This window comes from Mesocricetus auratus, unplaced genomic scaffold, assembly GCF_017639785.1.
Source record: "Mesocricetus auratus isolate SY011 unplaced genomic scaffold, BCM_Maur_2.0 Super-Scaffold_100004, whole genome shotgun sequence".
NCBI classification, from domain to species: domain Eukaryota; kingdom Metazoa; phylum Chordata; class Mammalia; order Rodentia; family Cricetidae; genus Mesocricetus; species Mesocricetus auratus.
This window is the reverse complement of record NW_024429189.1, coordinates 118,923,029-118,950,932: the sequence shown is the minus strand read 5'-3', so window position 1 is coordinate 118,950,932 and position 27,904 is coordinate 118,923,029. Positions and strand designations below refer to the sequence as shown.

Below are 27,904 nucleotides of genomic sequence, written 5' to 3'. Positions count from 1 at the left end.
CAGAAAGAAGGCACTAAATGTGGGGAGCCACCCCCACATTCTCCGTTACAAGATGGCACCGACACCCGTTGTCAGTTGGAGTAAACAACCTTGGTGCCCATGTGCCTGCTACTTTTCCATCCCTTACTCTCTGCCTCTCCCGTGGCGTCATATGGGCTGACGAGCAGGAGCCAGTCAGGAGATGACACGTCCGAGGCGGGGACTGCTGAGCTATATAAGGGTTGGGCTTTTCGCTCCCCGGGTCTCCGCTTTGTAAGCTTATGCTCTCCCTCTCATTAAAGCTGTTCTGCAGAAGGATCCTAAGTGTGCCGCGTCGTTCTTGCTGGTGAGACGATAGCGCGGGACAACTAAAAGCTGAATCCAAGTCCCCACCCTCATCCCACTCCCCACCCTGCTCCCTGGCAGGGTGCTCAGTGTGTCATCCTCCAGGCAGATATAGCTCCCCTGCCAATATCCAAAGCACACTCAAGGAGGAAAGAAAATTCTGGGCCCCAGGATGGTCCTTCATGGAGACACCCCAACTGCAGGGAAAGTGAAATGTTTTATTGAAAGCACAAGATCTCAGTCCACATGCTGTCCTGAGCATGACATCGTTGGCCAATGGGCAGTCGCTGGATCCTTTCCCATGGTGGGGGCAGGAACAGAATGGGAGAGTTGGGAGGGGACCTGTGGTGAAGACTGAAGGGACTTGGGACTGGGACGGTGTCCAGGACAATCCTCTCCGGAGCAGGTTCTGACTTCTTCTCACAGAATCTGTCTCTGTCACTCATGTGCTCAGCACCAGCAGGTCCTTCAGGGCAGAAGAGATAGCCAGGTGAAGAGGGAAGCACTGGCTGGAGCCTTGGCCGCTTGCCACCATCCCATGGGGTGAGCAGTCTGGCAGTCTGTGGACCACCTGTCTGGACCATTATCTCGCCCTGAACAGAGGATCTTGAGCAAGGTGGGGGACACTTCCCTTTTTGTCCTTCATCATTTCCAACCAAATCAGAGAAGCAGGCCTATGTCTTTGTTTATAGCCTTTCCAAATCCGGAAGACATAACTTAAGGATGTTATATACCAAAATAAATAGTGTATAGATTATAACCCTAATAAAATGCCCATTGTGAGTCTGCCTTAATACAGATAGTTGAATGAACACATAAATAATTGGAGCTGAGAAATAGTCCCCCAGAGGTATGTGTGCCAGACAGAGGGACAGAAGGTGGCTTCACACTGGAGAAACCTGGTAAGAACCAGGTAGTAACAACCAGGGAGACTGTCCAGGAGAAGCCAAGTGGATACGCGGTGTCCTGGAAGGTCACAGTGAGAAGAGACAACCCTAGCCCCATCACAAGGTTGTGTCACCTCTGTTTAAGCTGAGGCCATCCCCACAAACAGAAAATGTCACAGCCATGAAACCAAGAAAATGTGAGTCTCCATGAGATGGCAGGACTCAAGGGAGACAGGACACCACAGTGCAATTTGGGAAATCCTGGAGCAGAGCCTGAGCAGGACAGAAGACGTGAGGACATGTGGGTGAGCTGATGGGGCCATGCACCGGTGCTCACTGTTGGGTTTTGGTTGACAAACTCTAGTTCTACATGAGAGGAAGCTAGGGAAATAACATACTAGGATGATCTAGTCTTGCTCTTTTTTCAATTTTCCTGCATATTTAGAATGATATCAAAACAAAAAGATAAGATAAATGCCCATATTTGTATAAAAATAACAAAAAACACTACAAGCAGCTGCAAGGCCAGGCCCAAGAGTTGACCTTATCTTCAAACTTTCCAGACACAGGTTTACACTCCCTTACTGTGCTGTTTCCTAATTACTCTGAATAAATTCAAATTATATAGTTTAATTTAGAAGTCACACAAGTCATTAATATAAAGTAGTAAATATTTTGATATGGAAATAGTCACCAGTGACTTTTCAGGAAGAAAAAAATTCATGCCTGCTGTTTAAAAGCCTGGAAAGTAGAGGCAGCCCCAGGGAGAGGCTCTGTTTGGAGTGACTGCATGTTCTTTCCCTGCAAACTCCAGCAGAGTAACTTTGGGTAAGTGGTCTGCCCCACTGATTCTCAGTCCCTGTAGTGTGTGAACTGTCCACCGTCTCCAGTGCCACTATTATATAGGTCCAAAAGTCAGCTGCAGATTTTGCTGGGCCTGGGGCTGAGCTGTGACTGAACTCATGATGTAGTACACAGGGCAGGTGCCCAGAAAATTGTGAAATGATGACAGAGAGGGGAAAATCCATGTCAGTCCTGTTCCTGTGCCCCAGTTCCTTGGTTCCAGTAGCCATACTGCTAATGTGATATCACATGGGAGATGGGAGCTGCTGTTCACAATTGCTCAGACAGCATCAGTCCTGTAGACACTCAATGGATGGCGCCAGGGCAGGCACCCCTGCAGATGGCTCCAGACATGTACTGTCCATCCAAGATCACTGTCGCAAATACACACAGTATTCTGCAAGGGATAATTTCCCATGTGGAAGAAATGTTCATACGGTCCATTTTGGGACTGTTGTGAGGAGATAAACTCTGAGTATAGGGCCTCATATGCCCCCTCCCCCTGCAGCATTATACTGGTGGCACTGGTAAAGGCAGACAGTTCCAGAAGGCCTACTCCATTCCAAGGCTTGTGTAAATCTTTTCTACATGGATTCTCATTTTATTCTAAAAGTAGCCTGATGACTAATGGCTATGCCTAGAAGAGTGATGATCAGAGAAGTTGCATAACCTGCCTAAGCCACCCAGATAGAACCGGGCAGAGGTCCTCATTCTTTAAGCCCAGTGCCCTCTGGATCAGAGTCATGACTGAGGTAGAAATTCTAGGAAGATCAGATGACTGTCAGCAAGCATCTGAAGGGGTGACTTCTGGCTTGAATGTGCACCTGAATGAATCACGGGCAGAACCTTACCTACACTTCCTACATACTGTATGCTGAGCAAACGTCTTTTATAATGGAAACCACGTCCCTGAATTTGAGCTTCAAGGCACCTGCCATCAGTGCAATTAGTCAATTAGTGTGGCTCTCTGCTAGACTGGGGGAGCCAGGTGGGAGCTTGGATTGAACTTGCTTCCAGCCTCCTGTAGTGTGTGGCACAAAGCAGGTGTTCAGTGAATTCAACCACACTTCAACTTGGCACACCTGCCACTGCGTGGAGCCTCAGCTTTTCCAGCTGGAAAAGGGGGAACAGCAGGCATGAAAGTTTTTGGCTTTGTACATTGTCCCCTCACCCTGGCTCTGTGCCTTGAAGAGGAAACTCGTGTTGTCCCTCCCGCCCCCCCACACACACATACACAGAAGCTTCCTCTCAAAGTGGGCAAAGTTGATAGCAAGAGCTGAAAGAGCCTTCATCTCTCCTTACCTCCAACACATCAATGTCAGCATTGCTGAAGTCGATGTTGAGGATTTTGGGCAGAGGGACTCCAGAACCCAGTACAGCTGTAAATGGGTGGGAGAGGTCAGGTCAGGTATAGTCCATGTGGCCAAGACGTAGCAGCCTGGCCAAAGCAACCAGCATTTTCAAGACCATAGCTGTCTTTTCTGCCTCTCGGGCTTCGTCCTTGAGATTCCTGCCCAGAAACCCAGGCTGGTATCAGACTTGCTATGTAGTGGAGGACGACTTGAACTTCTGATCCCCCTACCATCTCCAAATGCTGCATTTAGAGGCATGTACCACCATAGCCAGTTTATGGTGCTGGGTGCTGAACACAGGACTTCATGCATACTAGAAAAGCTGAACCACATCCCCAGCCCCTCCCTGGTGGGTTCTGAGCCTCCCCTAAGACTATTCCCAAGTCTTGTCTACTCCAGTGCTTCCTAAACCTTGGGCCAGCAATCTCGACAGCTGCTACTTCTGCCCCACTTCTGATTTCTGCCACTAAGAAAAGTTAGAGCAATATTAATTCTATTTTTCTGTACTTGTCATACTTACCCAAGTTAGTTCCTTAGAGACTATGTCCCTAGCATCAGAGAACAGGATAAATACTTGCTGGGTGAGGAAGCAGAATAATGCATGTGGGTCCCCAACATATGACTGCCATGCGATTTTGTTTGGTTTAAGATGTCAGAGGCAAAAAAAAAAGGGAAAATGGTGGAATGGCTCCACCCAAGAAGGTGCTTGCTGCACAACCTGGTGATGTGAGTTCAATCCCCAGAACCCACATAAAGGAAGAGGGAAAGAACCAACTCCACATAGTTGTCTCCACACATGCACTGTGGCACACACACCTCCCCGCATGTATTGTGCACACATGCAATAATAATAATAATAAATGAAACTTTAAAAACAAAGTCAGAGGCTGTATAGATTTGCTGTTATATTCTAGAAGGAAGAAAGAGAAAGAGGAAGGTGGAAGAAAGGGTAGGTGGAGTTTATCATTAACTGAAGTTAGCTTTTTTGAGCCCAACAGAATTTCCAGCTGGGGATTCTTGGGGCCTGCCCTACAGGGGTAACTACACTATTTCCCAGTCTCCCTTAGCCATAGAACCCTTTTCTTGAGGTGACCCTATTTTGGGAAGCATAGATCTAGTCAAATCTCTTGCTTTTGAAGGAGATAAATTGCATTTGGACTTTCTAAGCTAAAAGGATAGAAAATGGTCCCCAAAGGGGATTAGGAGGTGTGGCCTTGTTGGAGTGGGTGTGGTCTTGTTGGAGGAAGTGTGTCACTGTGGAAGCAGGCTTTGAGTTCTCATATGTGCTCAAGATACCACCCAGTGTTTTAGATCACTTTCTGTTGCAAGCAACACGTAGGACTCTCAGCTACGGCTACAGCACTATGTCTACCTGCACTCTGCCATGTCCCAACCTTGATGATAATTTACTGAACCTCTGAACTGTAATCACGTCACCCCAATTAAATGTTTTCCTCCCTAAGAGTTGCCATGGTCATGATGTCTCTTCACAGCAATAGAAACTGTAACTAAGACAAAAGTTTGTGCCTAGGACTGGGGTATTTTGATAAGCCTGACCTTTTTTTTTTTTTTTTGAGGAATTTGGCCTTCAGTACTTTGGTTAGTAAAGCAGTAGAATGCTTTAAGCACTGATTAATGGGCCACACTAGTAGGAACATGGAAGACAGAGGTGCTAAGTCTTATTTGAACAGTCAGGGGTTCACTCAAGAAGTTTCAGATAAGCATATAAATATGTGGCCTAGAGGTCATTCTTGTAATATTTTGGTGAAGTATGTGACTGCTTTCTTCCCTTGCCCTAAGAGTCCATCTGAGATTTAAGTAAGGAATTTTAGATTAATTCTGTTGGCAAAAGAAATTCCAAAACAACATAATATAGACTCTGTTGTATGGTTATTAGTGATAACTCTAATTAAGATTTATAATGAAAATGAAAAAACTGAGCAAATAAAAATACAAAATGTACAGATTGAGAAAAGGGGCACCAGGAAGTGGAATAGGTCTAAATCCTGTGTTCAAGGAGATAAACAGATTAAGAAATGGAATGAAGGGAGTCATGATCTCAGGATAAGATCCTACCTAGCTAAATTTCCAACTTGTGAAAAGGAATTAAAGAAAATCTTAGAGCTGGATGTGGTGATAGACACCTTTAATACCAGCAATGGGAAGACAGAGGCTGGCAGATCTCTGAGTTTGAGGTTACCCTGATTTACAGAGCAAGTTCAAGAACAGCCAAGCTTAGGCAGTGGAGGAAAACAGAAAGCTGGTGAAGATGTAGTTAAACAATGGGGCTGTGTTTCAGCCCCAGTAACTAGATGAACTTGGCAGCTTCAGCCATGTGGTTCTGGAGGTAAGGATAGAAGAAAGGGGATACAGAATTTACCTCTGCATCAAAAAAAAAAAAGCTGCTGAGGTCAGGTATGTGTCAGGATGTCCCTGAATGGAGACCTAGAGAAGCTATTTAATGAATCTGTGAAGTTGAAGCCTGGATTACCTTAAAGACCCCAAAAGGTCGGAAATGCTAGAGCTGTGGGATACCTGCCAAGCAAAGCTGTAAACAGGAAGTGGAACCAGCCAAAAAGAAGTGTGCTGCAGTCAACAAAGCTGAAAGGAACTGGAGACATCAGACAGGGAGATGCAGAGTTTGGAGTTTGTCCAGTTGGATTTTGATCTTGCCTTGGTCTAGTATTTCCTCACTATGCTCCCTTCCTTAAATTTTGGAACACTAATATACATTCTGTGTCATTAGATGTTGGAAGTATGTGATCTGGTTTTTATTTTGATTTTTACAGTGGACTATAGTAAAGACATTGTATGAATCTCAAAAAAACATACTTTGAACTTTGAAATTTTTAACTGTGTTGAGACTATGATAAACCATGGGGACTTTTGAAGTTGGACTAAATGCGTTTTGCATTATGATATTGCTACAAGCTTTTGGAAGCCAGGGAGTAGAATGTGATAGTTTGGAAGAAAATGGCCCCAAAAGGGAGTGGTGCTATTAGGAAGTGTGGCCTTGTTGGAAGACATGCGTCACTGTGAAGGCGGGCTTTGAGGTCTCAAGCCATACCTAGTGTTTCAGACCACTTCCTGTTGCCTGCAAGATGTAGGACTCTCAGATACAGCTATAGCATCATGTCTGCCTGCACTCTGCTATGTTCACCATGATGATAATGGGCTGAACCTCTGGACTGTAAGCCCGCTCCAATTAAATGTTTTCCTTTATGAGTTTTCTTGGCTATAGTGTCTCTTCAGAGCAATAGAAACCCTAACTAAGAAACAGAGCCCAATCAAGAGTCTCTGTCTCTGGCATGCCAAGTTTTAATAATTCCCTCTCTCCTTACTAGATTTTCTGTGACACTTAAGCATCTTGAGGGTATAAAAATGAGAACGAGTTTACAAGGAAATATTAAATACTTGGATGTTCAGATGACTCATCTCTGTGTGTAGCCTTCTAAAAGTTCTTTTGTGATTCATAAAATTTAACAATATACAATTTTCATAGGAATCAGTAAAACAAAGCCATCAGCTAAACAGGAAGCAGTTGTGGGAGCTGGGGAACCATGCTGTTCCCTACCAACAGAAATGAGGGCATTTGTTGCTTGCTGAGTAAAGATAAATGTTAAATTTGGCACGGTGGCATGCAACTGTAATCCCAACATGTAAGCAGCTCAGGCAGGAGGATCACAAGCTTGAGGCTTGCTTGGACAGCACAAGGAGACCCTGTCTCAAAAAACATCTATAAATAATTCCTCTTGAAGAACATTTCAGAGTCTTAAATCAATCTATTTTAGTAAAGTCCTTGGAAATGGCACTGTACTCAATATACCCAACTAGCCAGTAGTCACTTGGTCCATGACCCCATGCCCCGGAGTGGCTTGGACACCCACTCTTACCATTCATTGCTGGCATAAACGCTAGGTCAAAGATCTTCTCAACCAGCATTTCCAAGATGGACACCTGAGGAAGAAGAACTGAGCTCAGGCAGGGCTGCAGTCATCTCTGATGGACCCTGGGAGACCTGGAGTCCAAGGCGAAGGCCTAGTGCTGCTTGAGAGGACCCCAGAGGCCTCAGATGGCAGCCCCTCTGTGCCCTTGGTCTGTCTGCTCACAGTACAGACAGAAAAGATGAGGATCAAAGCTGCTAAGAGACAAAGAAGGCTTAGCTTCTCCCCCAGGAGGCTGAGGATCCATAGCTAGCCTGCACATCCCAGCTCAACTTCAGGGGCCTGTGGGAAGACTCTGTACCTCTCTGACCTTGAACTTCCTCATCTGTGCAGTGGATTTACTTGCAAAGACTCTGGGGATTATGAGGAGATCCTGTCACCTGCCTGGCCTTCAGCCAGTAGTCACATAGTCAGGTTCTCCATAAACCCTTGCTTCTGGGGACTCAATCAATATGATTCAAAATATTGGAGAATTAGATCTATTCTGAGGCAGGAAGATTCCCATGAGTTCAAGGTAAGCCTGGGTTGGCAATACATGACTCTGTCTCAACAACAACATCTTTTTTTAATCTGCATGCAATGTGTTTGAATTCATTCTTATCGTCATGATTCTCTAGGCAATGCAGATAATAACTAGTCACATGTTGGTCACATGGCCTAGATCAAATGGAAAGTATGCAGAAGGATTAACAGGTCACATGTGAACACTACACCATTTACCCAAAACCAGTATTTTTTAGATAGAGTGAGAAGAGAAGGAGAGGGGAGAGAAGAGAGAGACAAGAGACGGGGAAAGCGGGAAAGGGGCAGCGCCCTCTGAATCCTTAGGTGGGGAAGCCAGGAGTGAACAAAGCAATATAGTTGGGAGTCAGCCCTGACTCTGAGCACCTCAGATTCAAGGGCTCTTAAAGGCAGCTTTCCCGGACCCTAAATCTAGAACACAAATGAATTCAAATCTATTTCTTTTTGTAGGAGAAAATGGAGGCTCAGCATGAGTGGGTAATGCTCACAGTCACACACGGGTAAGCGGTCCACAAATTCCGAGGGGAGAGGCCCCAAGCACCTGGCTGCCCTGGGTCCTCCTTGCTCTGAAGAAAAGGGACTTGTGTGATGTCCCAAGGTGTCAACTAAAATGAGCAGTGCCATCGGCAGCAAACAGGAGCTGGGAGTTCACACCCCACCCCTCTCTCCATCCAGCCTCAGTCTCCATCCATGAGAAGGGGTGACAGAGCCAATGCCCCCTGTGATTCCCAACCATGCTGGCCTCAGCTGGGCTCAGAAGGCGTGGTCCCCTCAGAAGATCTTTTCTGATGCCTAAACCCTATTACTTACATCAAAGTTGCCCACATTTGAAGTTCTGAGGTTGAGACTGGTCCTGCAGTGAAAGAAAGTGGCTTATTAAAGGCAGCAATGACCCAGAAATCTGTCAGACACCTCTGCCAACATGCATGGGAAGACCCTCATCCTGGAAGGACTGATCACAGCAATGACTGTTCTTCTCACCCACACTGAGCACTAAGACCATTTCCTATGCTAGGTGAACAAAAGTAAGCCTGAAATTACAGCTTTGCCACACACTGTCTGTGCAATCTTCAGAACTTCACCTCTCTGTGCCTCAGTTTCCTCATCTTTAGAGGGTATGGCCACCGGAACTAAATGGGAGGTTCCTGTGAAGTAGTTGGATCCATGTGTGGTATGCAGCCAGTGCCCTGTATGGACACTGCCTCTCTCTCACTTAATCCTCATAGCACTCCCACACAAGACTGGGGCTGCTGGTTCTCTCAGATCAGCCACAGAGCTGTGCAGCTCCAAGAAGGGAGGCCTGTGTGTGAGCTCACACTCCACAACAAGATAGTCCCCATCTCATGGCCCTGCTTAAGGAGACTCACAGACTCTCCAGAAGCAGGGGGAGTTTGTGCTTGCTCAACAGGAAAGTTCAACCTCCATCTGGACAGACAGCAGCCTCCCAAGAAGAAGACTTTTCTGGCTGGACATCCTGAGGTCTGTGCCCAGCCCTCTCGTCCCCACACCACCTAAATGCCTTGACACTCGGCAAACTGTCCATGTCACTCCCCCTACTGGAAATCCAACTCTCCTCTCTGGAAGTCCCTGCTCTCACCATGACTGTTCTTATCACCAGACCTGGCTGGCCATCCCCTTGTTCATCCTGGATGGCCTACTGGTACCACCTGTGAGTGTCTCCCATTGCTGGCCTGGCTTCATAAACACTGATCGTCAAAAGGAAAGCTCACCCTGACCTAAGTGTGTACTGAGAGCCCAAAGTAGGAACTCTTTAATCTTGAAATGGAGGTGAATAGCAACCCTCATTTCTACAGAATTAGATCAAGGTTAAACAGAGAAACTCCCAGAACCTCAGTGCCTGCACTTATGAAGTTGAGGCTATTGTCCCCATGAGGATGGGAGAAGTCATCTGGCTGACATCACACAGTCAGTGATTACATCAGGTTCTAAATGGTATTGCTGGACTCTAGGCACAGTGCTCACCATTCAGGAGAGTTGGAACCTGGACCTGCACTGGCTCCTAGCTCCACTCTGTGTGGCATTGAGTTAACACATTCACCTCTCTGAACCCTAGTTTCTCATCTCTAAAACAGGAAATTGAGGGTCCTGATGTCACGGGCCTTTAGGAAGGCCACACACGTGGATAAAGGACCAAGAGCAACTTGCTGTCACCAGCACTTTAGTGAGTCCTGATGCACGACTTGGCACAGTAGGTTCTCTTGGCTCTATTCCTGGCTTTGGCCCACAGTGGTCTCAGCAGATAGGCCATGGTTACCTCTACAGCCTCTTGGATTCACCCAGCCAGCCCTCACAATCACACAGCAGACCTCCACCCCCTGCCTGGTGACCCTGCATGAGCCAGCACTGGCAATCTTAGTACAGATGTGCTCTGAGGAGCAGAAGTCCACGGCCGCAGACCCTCTTACTTGTCCAGCTTGGCATCAATCATGAGTTTGTCCCCTTCCACGGAAAATGAGGCCAAGAGGTCTGTGTCCTGGAGGAAGAGGAGAAGAATATGCACACTGTGGTCATGCAGGCTGCTGCATGCTGGCTACTCACAGTGTATGGTGCCTGCTGATGCCCCATTCACCTGAGCATGATAAGTCACTCCTCTGCCCAGAGTCCCGGCCTCCTCCTAAGCATAAGACTGCTAAGAGTACCCCCAAATCTACAGCTTGCTTTCAGAGTCAGACAATATCCACTACTGTTTCTACTTATGTCTCTGTACTGGCTGAGTGAACATTTCTCTGAGACATGCCCTAGACTGGCACTGTGGGTGTTGACAAAGACCCCCAAGATCCCTTCAGGAGAGGGCTTGAAGCCTACCAAACTTGCTGGGAATGAGCCACTGAAGACAGAATTGGGCAGCACCCCTGCCAATCATAATTGCTCTGCCCCTTGAGAGAGGTATAAAATGTCCAGACTCCTCTCCCTCTTCAAGCAAAAGTTGTCCTAGGAAAATTTCTCATTGCCTTCCCCTAATAAATAAAACAAAACAACCTTATGAAAAGTAAAGTCTGCCTCCAACAAACTCAGGGGACAGTGTTGATAAGACACTGGTGGAGAAGAGCTGGAGTCCTGGTAACAGAGGCAGGAGTCTAAGATGGCACAGGAAGCCATCGGGAGGAAATGGTGTTTGTGCTGAGAACCGAAGAGTGTAGACTTTGGGCAAATGAAAAGGAGGGAGAGAGTCATCCAGGTATAGGGGAGGGCATTTGCAAAGGCCCTGAGGCTGAAAAGAATGAAGTATTATATAACAAGAGACTGGACAACAAGGAGGTGGGGAGATTCTGAGGCTTAGGTAGAATGATCTGGGCCAGGCCAAGTCAGGCTGTGGACCCAGGAAGCCAGGACTGCATCTCAGTGGGGGTGTCACTGTGGAGAGTGCTTAGCCACCTCACATGGTAGGTAGAGCACTCACTTCCATTTCCACCTCTCATCTGATGATGCCCAGATGGGATGAGCTCCCCACCAGCCTCTCCTTCCACAGTGGCTTGCCATGCTTCAGCCAGGGCAAGAAGTAGCTCATTGGTCCCCAACTCTCAGAGCAACAAGCACTGTGAAGATGCAGCAGATGGGACCAAAGCCCTGAATGTCTACCTGAAACCTCCCATGGGAGAGAGTGATCCTTAGAACACATTCAAATGTTTGCTTTGCAGCTACTATGTATTGGGGGCCTATGTCAGGCTCTGGGGATCTGACAATGAATGGGATTAATCTCTGACTAGCTATAAACTTGCAAATTTATTTTGTAACATCAGGTCAAGGCTTCAAGCCTAGGAGACAGAGTATGGGAGGGTTGTATTTCAGATGGGTGATATGAGGAGAGAGCGGCTCTGGTTCAGATGAAGGGTGTGGGAGGCTCCTCTGAGAAGGTGGTATTTGGACAGAAACCTTCAGTAAGCAAGTGAGCGAGCCATGCAGACAGACATCAGTGTAGCCCAAGCAAAGACCCTGTGGTTAGATTATGCTTGACTTTTCTGGAGAGCATTGAGGAGCTGAAATGTGACCATAAGGAGACCTTGCAGGACTTTGGGGGCCATCTTTAGGTTGTTTTCCTTCAGAGAGTTGAGGGAAGCTGGAAGGAAGGATGGTTTTTATTTTTAAGACTCCTTGAGAAGTCTTCAATAGTGTGGCAAGGTCACAATAATTTATCATACCTCAAGATAGCTGGTGGAGAGAACATTCAGTTTTTCAAGTGCAAAGAGGAGGCATGTGAGCCAGCTCACAGTGTGACCTGATGATTGTGTGAGCCGATGGGTGTGTGAGCTGATGGGTGTGTGAGCTGATGGGTGTGTGAGCTGATGGGTGTGTGAGATGATGGGTGTGTGAGCTGATGGGTATGTGAATTGTGGGTGTGTGAGCCGATGGGTGTGTCAGCTGATGGGTGTGTGAACTGATGATGGGTGTGTGAGCTGATGGGTGTGTGAGCTGATGGGTGTGTGAGCTGATGGGTGTGTGAGCTGATGGGTGTGTGAGCTGATGGATGTGTGGCCTGATGATGGGTGTGTGAGCTGATGGGTGTGTGAGCTGATGGATGTGTGAATTGATGAGTGTGTGAGCTGATGAGTTATGAACTGATGGGTGGGTGAGCTAATGGTGGGTGAGATGATGCCTGTGTGGATGGATAATGATCCTGGCTTTATTACTGCACACAGTATACTTACATTGAAATACCTATGCCCTATAAATATATACAATGATGAGGTAACAATTAAAATAAAGTGGGTTCTCTGTTATGAAATAATTGTAGAAACAGCTGTTTTACCTCTTACTAGGCACCAGGGATGAGTACATAGGTACCATGTGCTTTTTCCCTCTTTCTTAGCACCACATAAAAGGTATAACACAAAGAGTGCCCAGTGAGTATTGCCTATATGGTCTATTGAACACTGACAGCTGTACTTCAAAACTTTCGTGGTGTCCCCAAAGCCGCCCTGAGAACTTTTCTAATGTCCAGCAGTCATTCTTCAAGGAGAGGGAAAAGTAAGGCACAGAGACAGGGAGTCGCTAATCCAAAGTCACACAGCCAGAAGTGACTGGATGTGAGTCAGCTCCTCCAGCCCCAAACCTGGACAGCTCACCATTGGTGCTGACTGTGGGGTGTGAAGAAGACAGGGAGCCTGGAGAGATCTTGTGGATCTGTCTTTAGACCCAGCCGTTGGCGCTTTACCCGGAGACACATACCACATCGATGAGGCAGATGGTGGTCTCCACATCGTTGGGCTGGGAGACTACAACCTCAGAGGTAGCAAACACCTTCACCAGTGCCTTGTCCTTCTGCAGTGTCACAGACGGGGGGTTGGGTACCTGGATCCTGATGGTGAGTGGGCGGGACTCTGGGTACTGCTGGAACACCTGTGGGTGGCACAGAAGTCGCCAGAAGTGGATTTGGTCAGCCAACCTCCAAACAGAGTGGGCATGGGTGGGGTGGTTTTCCAGGAGGCCCACACACACCAGGAAAAGGCATAATTCCACTATGGAGTGGGGCAGTAGACTACTTGCCCTCTCTGATCCCCTCACCTAGGATTGACATACAAACAATGGACTACATGTGACAAGATGAACAGAGCCTCAAGATCAATGCCAGACACATACAGATATGCTCAGGAAATGGCTCAGAGACAAGTGGGGTCTCCTGAAGCCCTGGGCTGACTGACACTCAAAATTTCATTAATTCAATCACTCAGACTCTGGGGTTCTTTTTTTCTGGACTAAAGGACAAAGCAGAGGCCACAGGCAGTTGTTATAACATACTTTCTGTGACCAACTAGGGGTCACAGGACCCTTTGCACTCTTCCTGGGATGTGAAGGTATCCCCAGTTCATCTCAAGGTAGAGTTCACCAGCAAGGACTAGCTGGGTCCCCTGAGAACCCCAGTATGGGCACTTGAGTCTGTTTCTGCAGATTCAGATCCCCAAATCTAATTTGTTGAAAAGACTGGCTTGTCACAGTTATGAAATGCCAAGCTAGTTTAATATAAAACTATTTCCTAAGCATGGAAAGCAGGCCAGACACTGCACAAACCTTTGGTCACTTTCAGAGGGAGTGGATAGCAACTGTTTCTCAAGCAGAATTTGCCCATGGTCGGGAAGAGGGTAATTGGGCCTGAGAAGAAAGGGGTCTTAATAATGGCACAGTTGGCTATAGTGCTCTGTAGGAGCTCTTGGTTCATGAACAAATTCAATAAATTCAGTCATTTAATTCACCTTGCAAACTTACCCTCAAGGGCATGAACACCAACTACTCAGGCGTTTGACCAACTGGCTTTTCTCTGAAATTTTCAGGATCATTACCTCCAAACAGGCAATGTCTCCGAGAGATTAGTAACACCTCCCCCAGGATAATTGGAACTGTGTTTCCAGATAAGCAGGGCCCCAGGAGGCCACCAGAGTCTGAGTCAAGCTGCTTGCTGTGACTCCAGCCACTGGCCATTTTGTCCAGTCTCAACTCTGTGACTATATTGAGTCATGTACAGCTCTGTGTCCTTGTAGATGGGCTGATTTTTCTGTGCCTGTTGCCCAGCTGACAACAGGGGTCTGTCTCCTAGTGAAGGAGGGGACCCTGGGACAATCTCATGAGCTGTCGGGAGGGGGGCATGAGCACAGGAAGTGTTCCAGTATTAGAGGTCCCTGGTGGAGCTGCAGAAGTTTAGGACTAAGAAGGGTACCTCTGCTATTCAGATGCCAACCACAGGAGGGCGAGAGTGATCACTTGCTGAGTTTTGTTCCCAGTCTCACCCCTCTCTTTGAACTAGATGGGGCATACAGAAAGAGATGGGGAAAGGCACAGAGGGCTGTCATGAGTATCCTCCACCCTGTGTGGAACTTCCTACACACAAGGTTCTTTGATGCCAGGGAACAGACCAAGAACTAGAGTTGGGGATACAGAGGCTTTTGTTCTGCCTTTACATGGCCACTTGAAGGGAAGTCTGTAAGTATCAGCAAAAACAGCTGTTAGCGTATGCCAAATTGCCCACCCTGGGCCTTCATTTCCAGATGAGAAAACAGACCTGGACAGGTGAAGTCATTGGCAGAGGGAACATGACGAGGACACGCTGAGTCATGCCCTGCTCTGAACACCTGCCAACTCCCTTTTCAGTCACCATGGGCCTGTGTGTGCCCTCACGGGATGTCCCTCTTTCAACACGGACAAGCCTCTTTCGACAGATGAGGAGAATAAACTCAGAAATGCTAACACCGTGGCCAAGGTCACAGAGGGGAGATCCCTTGCCTGGAATATGCAAGGCCCTGAGTTCAAACTCCAATACTACAACAGTCACCCAGCCAAGGAGTGGCCAAGCCAGGAGGGGAGGGGACTGTGCAGGCTGTCCCTCCATCAGGGTCCAGACTCTCTCATCCTCACCCTCCTTGTATCCCCTCACCAGGATCTGGCCTCCACATCTATCCTGAACTCCAGGGAACCAGGTTAAAACCCTGCCCGGATGCTGAGGCTAGCCCCTTCTCCATTTCATGGTTATCACTCTCTGCAGAGGGCTCTGTTGTCTCTTAACCAAAACTGCAGAGCACTAACTGTATACTCCAGTGACATGGAGGCATTCCCCTAAGGACATAAAAGAGGCTAGACAAGGACACCATTGGGATCAGTTACTTACCTTGGGAATCAAGGCTCCCAGTGTGGATGTGGTGAGTGGAGGGAGATCTTCAAACTGTGGGACAAGGACAAGGTCATTTGAGTCCTGAGGCGATGGGGACAGGCAGGTGCTGTAACACAGTGCTTTGATTCCAGTGCACCTAGAAAACCCCACACTCCACGAGTACACTCCAGAGTGGCCATTGTGTAACTCACATTGCAGTTACAGAGCTAAATGGATGGGAGCAGTCATTTAGGCTTTCTATCTACAAATATGGCTTGTTATATTCAAGGCAGGCCCAAACCTTTCTTCTCTTTAGGAAATCTTGGCCAAATCCATGTGCACTGCCTAGCATCTGCTTGACCTCTCTCTGTTATTTCCTTCAGGTCTATTCACTTTCTAAAATGTCAAATGCTAAACAATGAAAAGCATATCCTCCTGAGAGAGAGAGAGAGAGAGAGAGAGAGAGAGAGAGAGAGAGAGAGAAACAGTGACCAATGTACCAATGCAGCAGCAAATAAAAGTCATGACCTCTTGCATAGGGTGCACTGTCTTGGTAGAGCACTAGATATATGTTCAAAAGGGACGCTTAAACACTTAAACGCTTAAACACGAAAAGAGTACTACCTACACTGGACCAAAATGGACACTTTCTTCTTAGCAGAATTACAGATTTTCATGATTTGGGTAGTAATTTTCTTTTTGAGAATGCCTCATTCTTAGGAGGAGTGATGAAATGTCTCAAAAATTCAAGTTTTCCAACATATTGGAGGATGGATGGAGATGAGTAGAATGGATAGGCGGCTAGGTGGATATGGAAAGACAGACTGATAGACAGATAATGGATGAATAGGTTCACAGATAGGTGGGTGGAAGGATGGATGAATGGATAGATTCGCAGATAATGGACGGATGATTGTGGACAGTAGATTAGGGAGTGGATTAGCTGTTGGGTAATGACTGAGTGGTGTGTCAATGGCTGGATGCGAAATGCACGGATAAATGGTGAATGGAGAAGTAGATGGAGAGATGAGTGGGTGAGGCAGTGAAAGGTAGGCCATGGGGGAGGTGCCTGGATGGATGGAAATTAATCTCATGTGGCAAAATATCATCTGGTAAATTGGGTGAGGCACATACACTCATGACTGCACTAACCTACAGCTGTTCTGAAGGTGAGAGATCTCTTAAAGGAGTTACGGGGAGTTGTTCCTGAGCACTATTCTGGGGTCTTAGTGTTTTGTTTCCATGCTTCTCTGGTTACTGGTATATGCACATTGACCAACGGAGAGGATTCTAAATATTCATATTAAGGTTCTCACATGTGAATATGCTGTGCCTTTCATAAAGTACTGAAATAAATCACACCAAAAAAAAGAGAGCAACTGCCTCCGCCTGGGACCAGATGCAGCTTCCTGTTGTGCCTTTGAGGCACATGAGAGACTGATAGGCAGATAATAGGTGGATAAAAGATGGATGGACGGAAGGACGGACGGATGGATGGATGGACAGAAGGACAGATGGACGGGTGGATAGAAGAATGGATAGGTGGGTGGATCACCATCTTTGGGCCTAACTGGAGTACAGGGTAAAGGACAGAACCATTCTCAGTCCTCCCTCTAAAGTGCAAGCTAAGAAAGACCCCAGAGCAGCCACTTACTGCCCTGCTGGGCTGACTCACCATGCCATCAGTGATGTCAATGTCCAAAGCGCCTTGCTTCTGCAGCATGGTCAGCACAGAACCCAGGAAATTGGCAGAGATGGCCAGCTGGGAGTTGGTGTTGTCACCCATGGGGGGAAGTTCTGGCATCTGTGACCTGGGCAGCACAGCTGGCCGCCCCAGGGGGTAGTCAATGAGGTCACCTCCTGCCTCTCCGACTAAAGTCTGAGGAGCATAGAAGAGGGGAGTGAAGATCCATGTGGTGCAGGAAGAGCCTCTCACCCAGCTCTCCAGCCAATCTCCCAACTTTACCCACAGTGAAGTCATGTTCCCCAGTCATCACTGGCCACTGTGGAGTGTTTATACTACAGAAAATAGCAAAGGCTACCAACCAGCACTTTGGAAATATCATTAAGATCAGGTTGTTAACTGCATTCTAGCGTGCTAATGGCAAGTTGTTTATACAGCAGACCCAGGCTCCCAGCAGCAAACACAGCCACTCGCAGCTGGATGCCTAGGTTCAGAACCTGGGCATGCAATCACTAGCTGTGTGACCTTGGGCAAATGCAGCCACCTCTCAGTGCCAGTAAACAAGTCTCATGCTGTGGTTCCTATGAGAGCAGATGGATCTTCTCAGCAGGAAGCATTCACTTGGAACATGCCTGGCTCACAGTAAGCACTGGGTGGGAGTGAAGATGTTTCCTGGCTCTGCCCTGAGGTTCTCTGATCCACAAAGGGTCCTGTTCAGATGTTCACAGCATGCACAAATGTCTCATGTGCGTGTGCGTGTGCGTGTGTGTGTGTGTGTGTGTGTGTGTGTGTGTGTGTGTGTGTGGTTGTGTATCCATCCCATGGCAAGCCCACACTCAACTTCAGGGAGGTTTTCCAGTCCATTACTTACATTGAGGTCCAACTCGAGGAATTCCCCAGTCACCAGTGGGAGACTGGAGAAGGTGTATTGCACACTCCCAAGTATCCCCAGAGGCACCAAAGCTGTGGACAAAGGGGAAGGTCACTACAGTCTTCCTCTTCACCAGACAGACCCACCTCCAGTGTCCCCATGCCTATGGACGTGGTGGGGGATATGATGTGGTCCAGGGCCCCAGCTCATGCTTCAAGGCAGAGGCAGCTCTGTTCCAACCCCAGCTCTGCCTCTTCCTTGCTGCGCGACCTCAAGCAAGTCCTTGCATCTCTCTGGAACTTACTCCCTCCTTTGTAAAGTGTGTTTAATATCACCTTTTAGATACTGTGACAGGACTGGGGGAGAAATCCCAGTGTCGATGAGCTTTGTGAGCTGTGAAACACGATGCACCAGGGAACACCTAAGGCTGCACAGCGTACTGCTTGGTTAGATCCACAACCCCCTGACTGCTTGCAATAATCCCTTTGTCTCCTGTGCTTTCTTTCCTCATCTCAGAAAACCATCCTCCAGCTGCCTGGAGTCTAGGAGATGTGGGTTCCCCAGCAGAGAGGGCTCCACTGTGTGACTACAGGAGTTAAACACTGAAGCATTGTGGGTGTTGCCATGGGACTTTACAGTGCCTTGCTGCACAGACATACAGAACTGTCCTGCTTTCAGGAATGAGCTCTAGGAAATCCAGGACCGGTGGTAGCATTGAAGCCTGGTCAGTGTCTGCACTGACTCCATATAGAGAATGAGGACTCTTTCCAATTTCATAGCTGCCAGGGCAGAACCAAGCTTCCATCCAGGATTCTGGCTGCTGTCTTGGCCAGGCCTCTCAGGCCCTAAGCAAGGCATGGCAACAGCAATAGCCAGTATGGAAGGCCCATGTATTCTTGTGGAATTGCTGGGGCTTGCATGGTCTGCCCACCACCCTGGGCCCTCCTCACAGATGCTGCAGTGTCCCTCTGGCTAAGTTCAGCAGGCATCAACAGACATCGGCCACACCATAGAGGGAATACTTACAGTCCACAAGACCCAGTTGGTCATTGACAAGCCCCAGCACCACGTCCACGATGGGGCAAAGCTGTGGAAAGAGACATCAGGAGGTGTGGAAACTGGGGATCAACATGTGTCCATGGCGGAAGCAGCAGGTGATGTAGACAGCTTGAGTGCTCTCTGTGGGCCCTGTCCTCACCGCAGCCCAGGGGAGAGGGATATCTCTGAATTCCCATCTTTAAGATGGGAAACAAATTTAGGGAGATGATGATGAGACCTGTCACACAACAAGGAAGCACCCCAGCTGGGGATCCAGAGCTGTGGGTGCTCAGGCTGGACCTCTCATCTTGCCACTCAGCTGTCCCAACCCACACAGATACTCCAACCCTGTCTCCTTCCATCCCACTGGGCCACTTGTCTGACACTGGAGACACAATCCCTCTCACACATCCTTACCAGGTCAGGGAGGACATTGGCCAGCACTCTGTTCACTAAGTTGTCCACCAGGTTAGGGAGAAGCCTACAGAGGGAGGGGCAGGATAAGGACACACTCAACAAGGGTGTAGGGCTCTGAGCTGTCCATCCACACATGTGTCTGGCTCTCACTCTGAGCACTGAGAGCCCTGAGCCCTGGACAGAAGCACTGAACAGAGGGCTCTCACTAGACTTGTCCACAGAGGCCAACAACAGTTTTCCTTCCTTCTCTGCCTTCATTTGCCTTTCCTTTCTCTTTCCTTGCCCCTTCCATTCTCTCCTCTTTCACCTCTCTTCTATCTCCCTTCATTCCTTCCCCTTTCTTCCTTCCTTCTTCCTTTTCTCCCCTTTCTTCCTAGTCTTCCTTCTTCCTTCCTTCCTTCCTTCCTTCCTTCCTTCTTTCCACAAGTCAAAGATGTTAGGGCTCTATCTTGCCAGAGAGTCAGGGACATCCCAGATGCCTAGCTACCCAGACCTTCCCTCCAACTCCTGTGGTCTTCTGCAAAGTGAGTGGTTTGAAATTTTCCCTGGTGACAAATTAATTCACTGCTTTATTATCTAAGCTCACAGCATGGCATCTAGAACATTCCATGTGCTCAAAAAATATTTGTGGATTGGACTGGAGAACTCTAGCAATGAAAATATCTCCATTAGGCTCACACTCAAGGACAGGTAAATGGGACTGAAAAGCTTGGGTGGTGGAGGCCATTTAACAGAGCGGGAAGGAGGCCAGAGAGCTGACTGGAGTGGATTCTCAATGCCCACCTGGTGAAGTCCAGAGACTGGTCACGAACACAGATGGTGCACAGGTAGTCAGACAGACAGACACAATGTCTTCCTGATGGACTCACTCCTTAAAGTCACTCCTGTTCACCCTCACACTGTTCCTGGACCCCTCCCCTACAAAGAGCCAACTGCCACTTCTCTGCCAGGCCATGGAGCAACATCCAGAGAAAACACCAGCTTAGACACCTCCCCAAGGCTTGCTATGCACCTTGGTCCTCTTTGTGGATGTATTCACCTTAAAGGAGATGATCTTGTCCTGGTTGTCCTGAGGTCACTAGGAATGTGCATGGGGAGACAGTGTGCTACACACACACACACACACACACACACACACACACACACACACACCCTATGAGAAGTGATGAGCTGTATCAGGATTCCTGTAAAATGGGATCTGTAGACAGCTAGTCATGTAACAGAAACAGATGGACAAAACAAGGGTTGGGCAAATGAACGGCAGCTCATCCGGGAGCAGCAGGAAGTCTTAGGAAGTTAGACAAGGGTACTTCAGTATTTGTGCATGGAGGAGTCTCTGCGTTGAATATAGGAGAGGAGCTAAGTGCAACGGGTTTTAGAGCAGGCATCTGTTTGCATGAAGAGGTGGAGGCTGAAGGACTCACTGGTGTCTGCCTTAGGTAACTCAAGGAGGGGGAGGGGGACTACAATGAGCAGCCGTGGTCGGCTCTGTCTGCACCTCTGTCGTTCGACAGGCTGCACAACGTGAGGGCGAAAGTCTGGGAAGAGCTGTGTTTTGGATCCTGGAGCCTTGTTTTTTGTTTTGTTTTGTTTTGTTTTTTTTCTGTCCCCATCCATCCTGGAGAGAAGCTACATGAGGCAGGGGTTTGGAATTCTGACTGCAGTGTGAGTCTCTCACTCCTAACATCCGTATCAGGCATGAGCTGGGGTGATAGAGTCAAAGGATTAACAAAACAAGAGAGAAAACAGGGATTAGGGACACTAAAGACTGACAGCGTGACAGACAGGCAGTCTGCTCTAAACTGTCATGAGTGTGCCCTCCTCCAAGATCTCCCAGGCCTGTGTACTGGCCAACACAGGAATGCCTGACAGCTCTCTAGACAAAGGATAGGGGCTTAGTCACATTGTAGAAAAAATAGGAAAATATCTCTCATCTCCCCTCAATCAGGGGTACATTGACTATAACCAGATGAGAAGTTGCTCCATGGGTTGGCACACTCGTGGACACATAAGCTCTCTTGGATCTGTTTTAACAAACTGACAACATGCCAGATTCCATAGCAGCTACTCTACACTCATTATCTCAGTTCCCAAAGACAGAGTTTACTTGATTACACAGATTCCGAGTCTAGAGCTCAGAGAGTAGCACAGCTGTTCAGGGTCACACAGCAGCAGTGGAACTGAGATATGAATTTGGGCAGGTCTCTCCAAGGTGGGTGGATGCCTGCATCCTGGGCTCAAAGGAACAGCCTTTGAATCACCACCAAACAGGTGCCAGACCACAGCCAGAGCAACAGTGTGGACAGCTCAGTAGGAATGGTCTTTGTGTAGGACCATCTTATTTCCTGGGATGGGTGGCTGAGTTCCCTGCAGCCCTGTCCCTCTCCATCTCACACTCACCCACGGAGCAGTTTGACTTTGATGCCTCCCAGGAGGGTGTCACAGCGCTCAATGACCAGCCGCGGGTAGCCTGTGCGGTCCATGGTCAGCCGAACTTTAGCTGTGATGTTTACCTCTACCGCAATATCCAGGAAGCCAATGAGGCTGGAGGAGACCAAGGGACAATATGGCCATTAGCCACTCCCACCACCACGTGAAGGCCTGTCAGGCACCTGTCACCTCAGGTTTTAGCACTAGTTCTTCCTGATATTGTGTCTAGGGGTCCCAGACAAGTGCTATCCCAGTGCCTCAAAGCAATGTGATAAATCTCTCTCACCTTCAGCCAGTGAGGATTTTAAAGGCTAGGAACAGGGCCTGGTACAAACTCTGGTTTGTGAGGTAACCATCCTGACTTTGTAGACGTGACCTCAGCCCATCTCAGTCCACCATGAGGAAATGACTCTAGTGCTAAGGCCCACCCTCCAAGGTCTACATAGTGGATGGCTAGGAAGGCACTCTGTCTGTGGCCTTGCTACCCTGGGCAAGCAAACTCAAGAAAATTCAGTAGCAGTAGTAGACTTGTGTAAGTATTGGAACCCAAACTACTTCTCTCCTGGATCCTAAACACCACCCTGGGACGCCTTTCCTGCTGAGGGGACTGCATGCTGACTTGGAGTCCAGACACTTCAGTTCCCCTGCTCCTCCCACCATGGTACAATCATGCATGATGATAAGAGGCAGCTTGCCCCAGCTCCCCTGCCAGGGACCCTTCTGAGCTAAGGGCACGAACCTCTTTCCGTTGATGGCCACACGGGTATACAAGCTCAGGTAGACACCCACACCAGGCAGGAGCCGTACAGACACCCGGGGAAGGGTAAGCTCCACAATACGCAGCCTGCATGTGGTCAAGAGAGGTGAGTTAGCAAGGGCTGCCTCAGAGCACCCTCCCTCACTCCTCCTCTGCTCCCCACACTCTGTCCTCCTACCACAGAGATACCTCAGACCCATGGGCAGAGATCATAGAGAAGTTCAAGGCAGAAAACACCATGGCCCAGCATCCCATCCCCCAGTGCTTCTGTTTGCATATCTGTGCCTTGCCTTTCCTTGGACTCTTCTGCAAGGACACTGCTGCCTGTGGAATCCTTCATGCACACTCCTCCACCAGGGAGTATGAAGTCACCTGTCCTGAACCCCATGCTGGTGAGTCCCTCATTCTGCACCTTCTTGTTCACCAGAAGCTTCTGACAGCCCTTGTGACTGTACGCCTGGGTCCTGCTTCTTTCTCCAAGCCCACACACTCCACTGACCAGCAAGCTCCCTGAGACTCTGTGCCTGTCTCTAGGCCAACAGTGTCTCTCACATCTTAAGAGCTCAGTATATTTGGTGAGTTAAAAGACTATGGCAGGGCATGTCTAGAATTATAACACATAATTATAAGTAATAACGTTAATGTACTTCATTATGAGATGGTAGTAGATGGTGTACTACATATGTCACACAGCTTTAAACCCTTGGCTTTTTTTCTGAATAAATTGAGTTACTCTAGTATTCTATAGACCAGTAAACTGAGAAACAGAGAGATGAAAACAATGCCCTAATGTCACACACAAATAAAAAAGACTTCTAGCCTCTTTCATGTGAACACTGCAAACTGTGTAACTTGGACCTGCCAAGATGTCCAGTCCTTACATCTCCTCAGATAGCCTCGGTACACGGTCATCTGTTTGTGGCTCACCAGTCAGTAGGCAGAGATCAGTTCCTTACCCAGTGATGCCTTGTACAGTGCTCAGGATGCCTCCTTCACCCAGCACACCAAGCACACCACCTCCTCCGAGAAGTCCTCCATCTCCAAGGAGACCACCTCCTCCAAGCAAGCCACCTTGGCCTGCCAGAATGCCTTCATTGGCCAGTATGCCTCCAGAACCCAGCAGGCCTCCAGGGCCAAGTGCCCCAGTGGCCACACCGGCTGGGATCTCTCCGGGCCTCAGCTCACGCCGGTGGAGCCTGGCCACCGTGGATGTGTCTGCTGCAGATCTGTACCGGCCAGCGTTCCGGTGGTAGGCATAGTCTGCATGACGGTAGTCTTCATGTCGGAGATCCCTGAGGCTCCCATCAGAATCCAGGATTTCCCCATAGCGGTATTTGCCCCCCAGCTGAGCAGTGTTGTCATTCTTCTCAATGTGACCATATTTGTAATTGCCACCAAGCTGTCTGCCATTGGTGTATTTTGGGGGGGGCTCTCGGACATGGAAGTCGTTGTAAGGGACACCACCAACACCTCGGGGGAATTCAGCTCGTCTGTAGTCATCATAGTGGTGCCTGCCACCACCCAAAAGGCCACCACTGCCCCCACCACCACCCAGCAGGCCCCCACCACCACCCAGCAGCCCTCCACCACCACCCAGCAGCCCCCCACCATGGCTGCTGCCACCACCCAGCAGCCCCCCACCATGGCTGCTACCACCACCCAGCAGCCCCCCACCACCACCCAGCAGCCCCCCACCATGGCTGCTACCACCACCCAGCAGCCCCCACCACCACCCAGCAGCCCCCCACCATGGCTGCTGCCACCACCCAGCAACCCTCCACTACTACCGTCACCCCCAGCAGGCCCCCACCATGGCTGCTGCCACCACCCAGCAGCCCCCCACCACCACCCAGCAGCCCCCCACCACTGCTACTGCTGCCGCCCAATAAGCCACCACCCAACAGGTCACCACCACCTCCTCCACTCCCACCAAGCAGGCCCCCCAAGAGACCTCCTCCCCCACCACTGCTCCCTCCACTGCCACCAAGCAGCCCACCCAGGAAGGGCCCACCACCATCACCACGGGCTTTACCCACAGGCACCTCCCTCAGGGCGGAGCGGAAGGCATCACTCTGCTGTATTGTGCCTGAGATGGCTGTGGAGAGACATGGGTGTCAGCCAGGGGGCACCCACTCCCAGTGCCCAGGCACCACCTCAGAGCATCATCCTAACTCGTGGGGTCTCACCCCACTCCCCTCAGGGAAAAAAAAAACAGTAATACATCAGGAATACAGAGCAGCACCTGAATGTTCTGATGGGCTAATGTTCTGATGTTACTGCTGTCCCTTTAACTAGATTCCCATCATTGGGCCAAACCTTGGTGGGCTTCCTTTGTCTGTATCCCTCTGAGTATCCTTTACTTCATGACTTGGTAAAGTCTACTTTCTCATGAATTATAAATTCCTGGGGAAACAGCCAGGGCCAGAGTGACGGCCTCATTTGATAGAATGAAGACACCAAAGGTTATGAGAATCTCAGATTACTAGGTAAAAAGTCATCTTATATCGTCACTGGAGCCCTGGGCAGAGACTGGGACCACAGCAGGTCCTCATTTCTCAGGGGACAGAGTAAGGATTTGAGATTCAGAGGCACCTGTACCTGAACTTCTGTGCCCTGGGGAACACACAAGTCTCCAGAAGTCATCCCATTCACCCTGCTCACACTAGTCTGCAGAGGTGGGGATGGCTCCACCCACTTTCCAGATGAGGAAACTGATACTCAGGCTGTATGTATAACCAGGGTTTGAATCCCAGGAAGGCTGGCTCCAGGGCCCAAGTTCTTAGCCTCTGCTGTCTGCTGCCTGGAGAGAATGGGTTGGTGCCTAGAAAGCGGCATCCAAGACAAAAGGGCAACTGCCGCCCAAAGGGAAGAGGTCACCCAGTCACTAACCATGGGGTCTGCTAACAGAGGGAGGGGCCTCAGAAACTGGAGAGCTGGCTGGCCTCCCCTGCCCTTCCCATGCTCCCAATGACCCCCGTTGGAGCTGGACTCACCCTTGCTCAGCACATCTTTTGTAACTCTGAGGACTGTGTTTGTTTCTTGAGGTACGCCACACACAGCGGCCACAGATAGAGCTGCTACACACCACGCAGTCCACATACTGATGTTGCTTTCCTGCTGAAACACTGTGTCACCACTATAACTATCCTCCCAACCATCGTTTTAAACACCCACCCATTCATCCATCTGTCCATCCACCCACCCACCAATCCAGCTATCTACCCAGCCACCCATCTGTCTATCCTATCCATTCATCCATCCATTGATTCTCTTATCCATCCACCCACCCACCCATTCACACATCCATCTATCCTTGTCTTTCACCCATCCAGCTCTGGCCAGCAGGCAAAGATAAGCACCCTCAGCCTAGAAGTCATATGAGAATACCAAAATCCAGAGCCAGGAAATTGACAAAGGTCACATAGTAGGACAAAGTTCAGAATTCCTGATACCACTTTAATTTTTTTCAAATAAAAATTCATCAAGATCGTCCATTAAACAAATGATCTCAGAGCATGGGAATCTATCACTCAAGATGGAATTTAATAATTGAGCTGCAAGGCAGGGATGGACATTTCAAACCAAATAGCACTCTGGCAGCTAGCAGCTTTTCAGAGAGCTCCAGCATCTATCCCCCTACTCATCCTCCTACCTGCTCATTCACCCATTCTTCTACTCATTCTTCTCCTACCCAGGCACTCTAGCCACACTCAAGTCTATCCATTATCCAAGCAGCTACTAAGTTATGCACGATCCACCAATCCAACCCCCAACCCATTCACCCTCCTATCCATCCTCCATCCATCCATCCATCCATCCGTCCATCCATCCATTCATCCATCCGTCCGTCTACCTGCCCACCCACCAATCCATACTTCTACCCACTCTCCCATCCATCTACCCAGGCATCCATTTGTACATCTACCACCCATCCACCTATCCATTTTCCCATCTAGCTTAGATAAGCAGCTAGACCTTCCAGTCATTTATCCGCCCACCATTAATCCAGTGGTTCTCAACCTTCCTAACACAGGGACCCTTTAATACAGTTCCTCACATTGTAGTGGCCCCCAACCCTAAAATTACTTTTGTTGCTACATGATAGTTTTGCTACCGTTGTGAATCAAAATGTAAATATTTTTGGAGATAGAGTTTTATCAAAAGAGGTTGAGAACCACTGCATCCATCCATCCATCTGTCCATCTATCCATCCTTCCTTCCACTCATCAACACATCCATCAAGGTACTGTCCTATACTTCCAGCTAGTCAGCACTCTTCCCTCCCTTAGAGTAGCAAGATCCACACCATATACTTAAGACCATGGCTCTGGGTCAGAGCCCTCTAGGTTCTGACCCTTAGGCAAAGACTTTGCCATTTTGGACCTCTAATTCATAGCCACAAAAGTGAGGTATCTGAGCCACACAAGGGGGACTTAGTAAGGGGAAGTTGTTCTTGTTTTAGGATAGTCACCTCCGACCCTCAGGAAGTGAGGCGCTTGCTGAGGTGTGGTGAGGCCTGACCCAGGCTCGGGTGCCTGGCTTCCAGGAAGCGTTGGCAGCCTCTGCGCCCTTGCCTCCTTTGCCCGCTTTGTCTTCCCGGGCTACTCCGTCACCTGCCTCAGAGTGTCAGGGCACCACAGTCTCCCGTTGTCAGCACCAACACCTTGCACTTACACACTCTTCTCTTTCACTCGTTCCCACTCCTCTTGACTTTCACAAAACTTCTGAGTTCCGTCTGCCCCGCTGATGACCGGAGTTTGGGAGACACTTAGTTATATAGAGTATTAAAAACCAGAATTTTTTTGGCTATCTTGACTCATCTTGACCCCATGCCTGAAGAGCGCTACATTAAAAAAAAATTCTTCTATTAAAAAAATGAATAGCGGGGGGGGGCATTTCCAGCCTCAGCAAGCAACTGAAAATCACTACAGAGGTCATAAAAGTCCCGTTTGGCTCACACTCCTGGGAAAGCTGGGCAAAGCTTTTGAATTTACACATGTGACCTTATTTAGGCCGTTTTGCTGTTGTCTGAGGTCCTGACAGCTAGCAGGGCTTCCCTGAAGGCTTGCAGTGTGGGATTTCTCGTCCCCTTGCCAGGCCCATGCCTCTCCTATCAGCCTGGATCCGTGACAGGGAAAGGACCCCTCCTTACCCTTGATGGGTCGTGCAAGTCAATCCTGAGAGGTCTGGTGCCCAGGCCTCTGCTGTGGACTGAGTCTGGCCACAGGTCAGCCTTAT

At 48.8% G+C, this 27,904-nt stretch overlaps 1 protein-coding gene across 2 annotated transcripts; it reads right to left on the bottom strand.

The window, feature by feature from the left end:
* Positions 1 to 522: 522 nt before the first annotated feature.
* Positions 523 to 27,904, bottom strand: Bpifb4 (BPI fold containing family B member 4). Of its 2 annotated transcripts, none has more exons than XM_040746537.1 (17): positions 27,819 to 27,904; positions 25,660 to 25,783; positions 24,699 to 24,761; positions 23,623 to 24,136; positions 22,649 to 22,753; positions 21,880 to 22,023; positions 19,480 to 19,543; positions 19,051 to 19,111; positions 18,025 to 18,116; positions 17,145 to 17,348; positions 15,488 to 15,541; positions 13,060 to 13,230; positions 10,299 to 10,366; positions 8,683 to 8,725; positions 7,300 to 7,363; positions 3,357 to 3,433; positions 523 to 790 (listed from the first exon to the last, which is right to left on the bottom strand). In XM_040746537.1, exons 2-17 carry the CDS (start codon positions 25,763 to 25,765, stop codon positions 767 to 769), a joined length of 1,854 nt encoding a protein of 617 aa, XP_040602471.1. In that variant the 5' UTR covers positions 25,766 to 25,783; positions 27,819 to 27,904; the 3' UTR covers positions 523 to 766. The 2 variants fall into 2 exon arrangements, with proteins under 2 accessions (XP_040602471.1, XP_005086136.1); XM_005086079.4 differs by having other exon boundaries at positions 25,660 to 25,780; positions 27,819 to 27,885.

What these genes read in the sequence shown, in the direction of transcription:
- Bpifb4 (XM_040746537.1), bottom strand. Translation starts at nt 25,765, where the DNA reads ATGTGGACTGCGTGGTGTGTAGCAGCTCTATCTGTGGCCGCTGTGTGT. An exon ending in AAAAGATGTGCTGAGCAAGG is followed by an intron (nt 24,762 to 25,659) that starts GTGAGTCCAGCT and finishes GTCTCTCCACAG; the next exon opens with CCATCTCAGGCACAATACAG. An exon ending in TGGGAGCCTTGATTCCCAAG is followed by an intron (nt 13,231 to 15,487) that starts GTAAGTAACTGA and finishes TGCCACCCACAG; the next exon opens with GTGTTCCAGCAGTACCCAGA.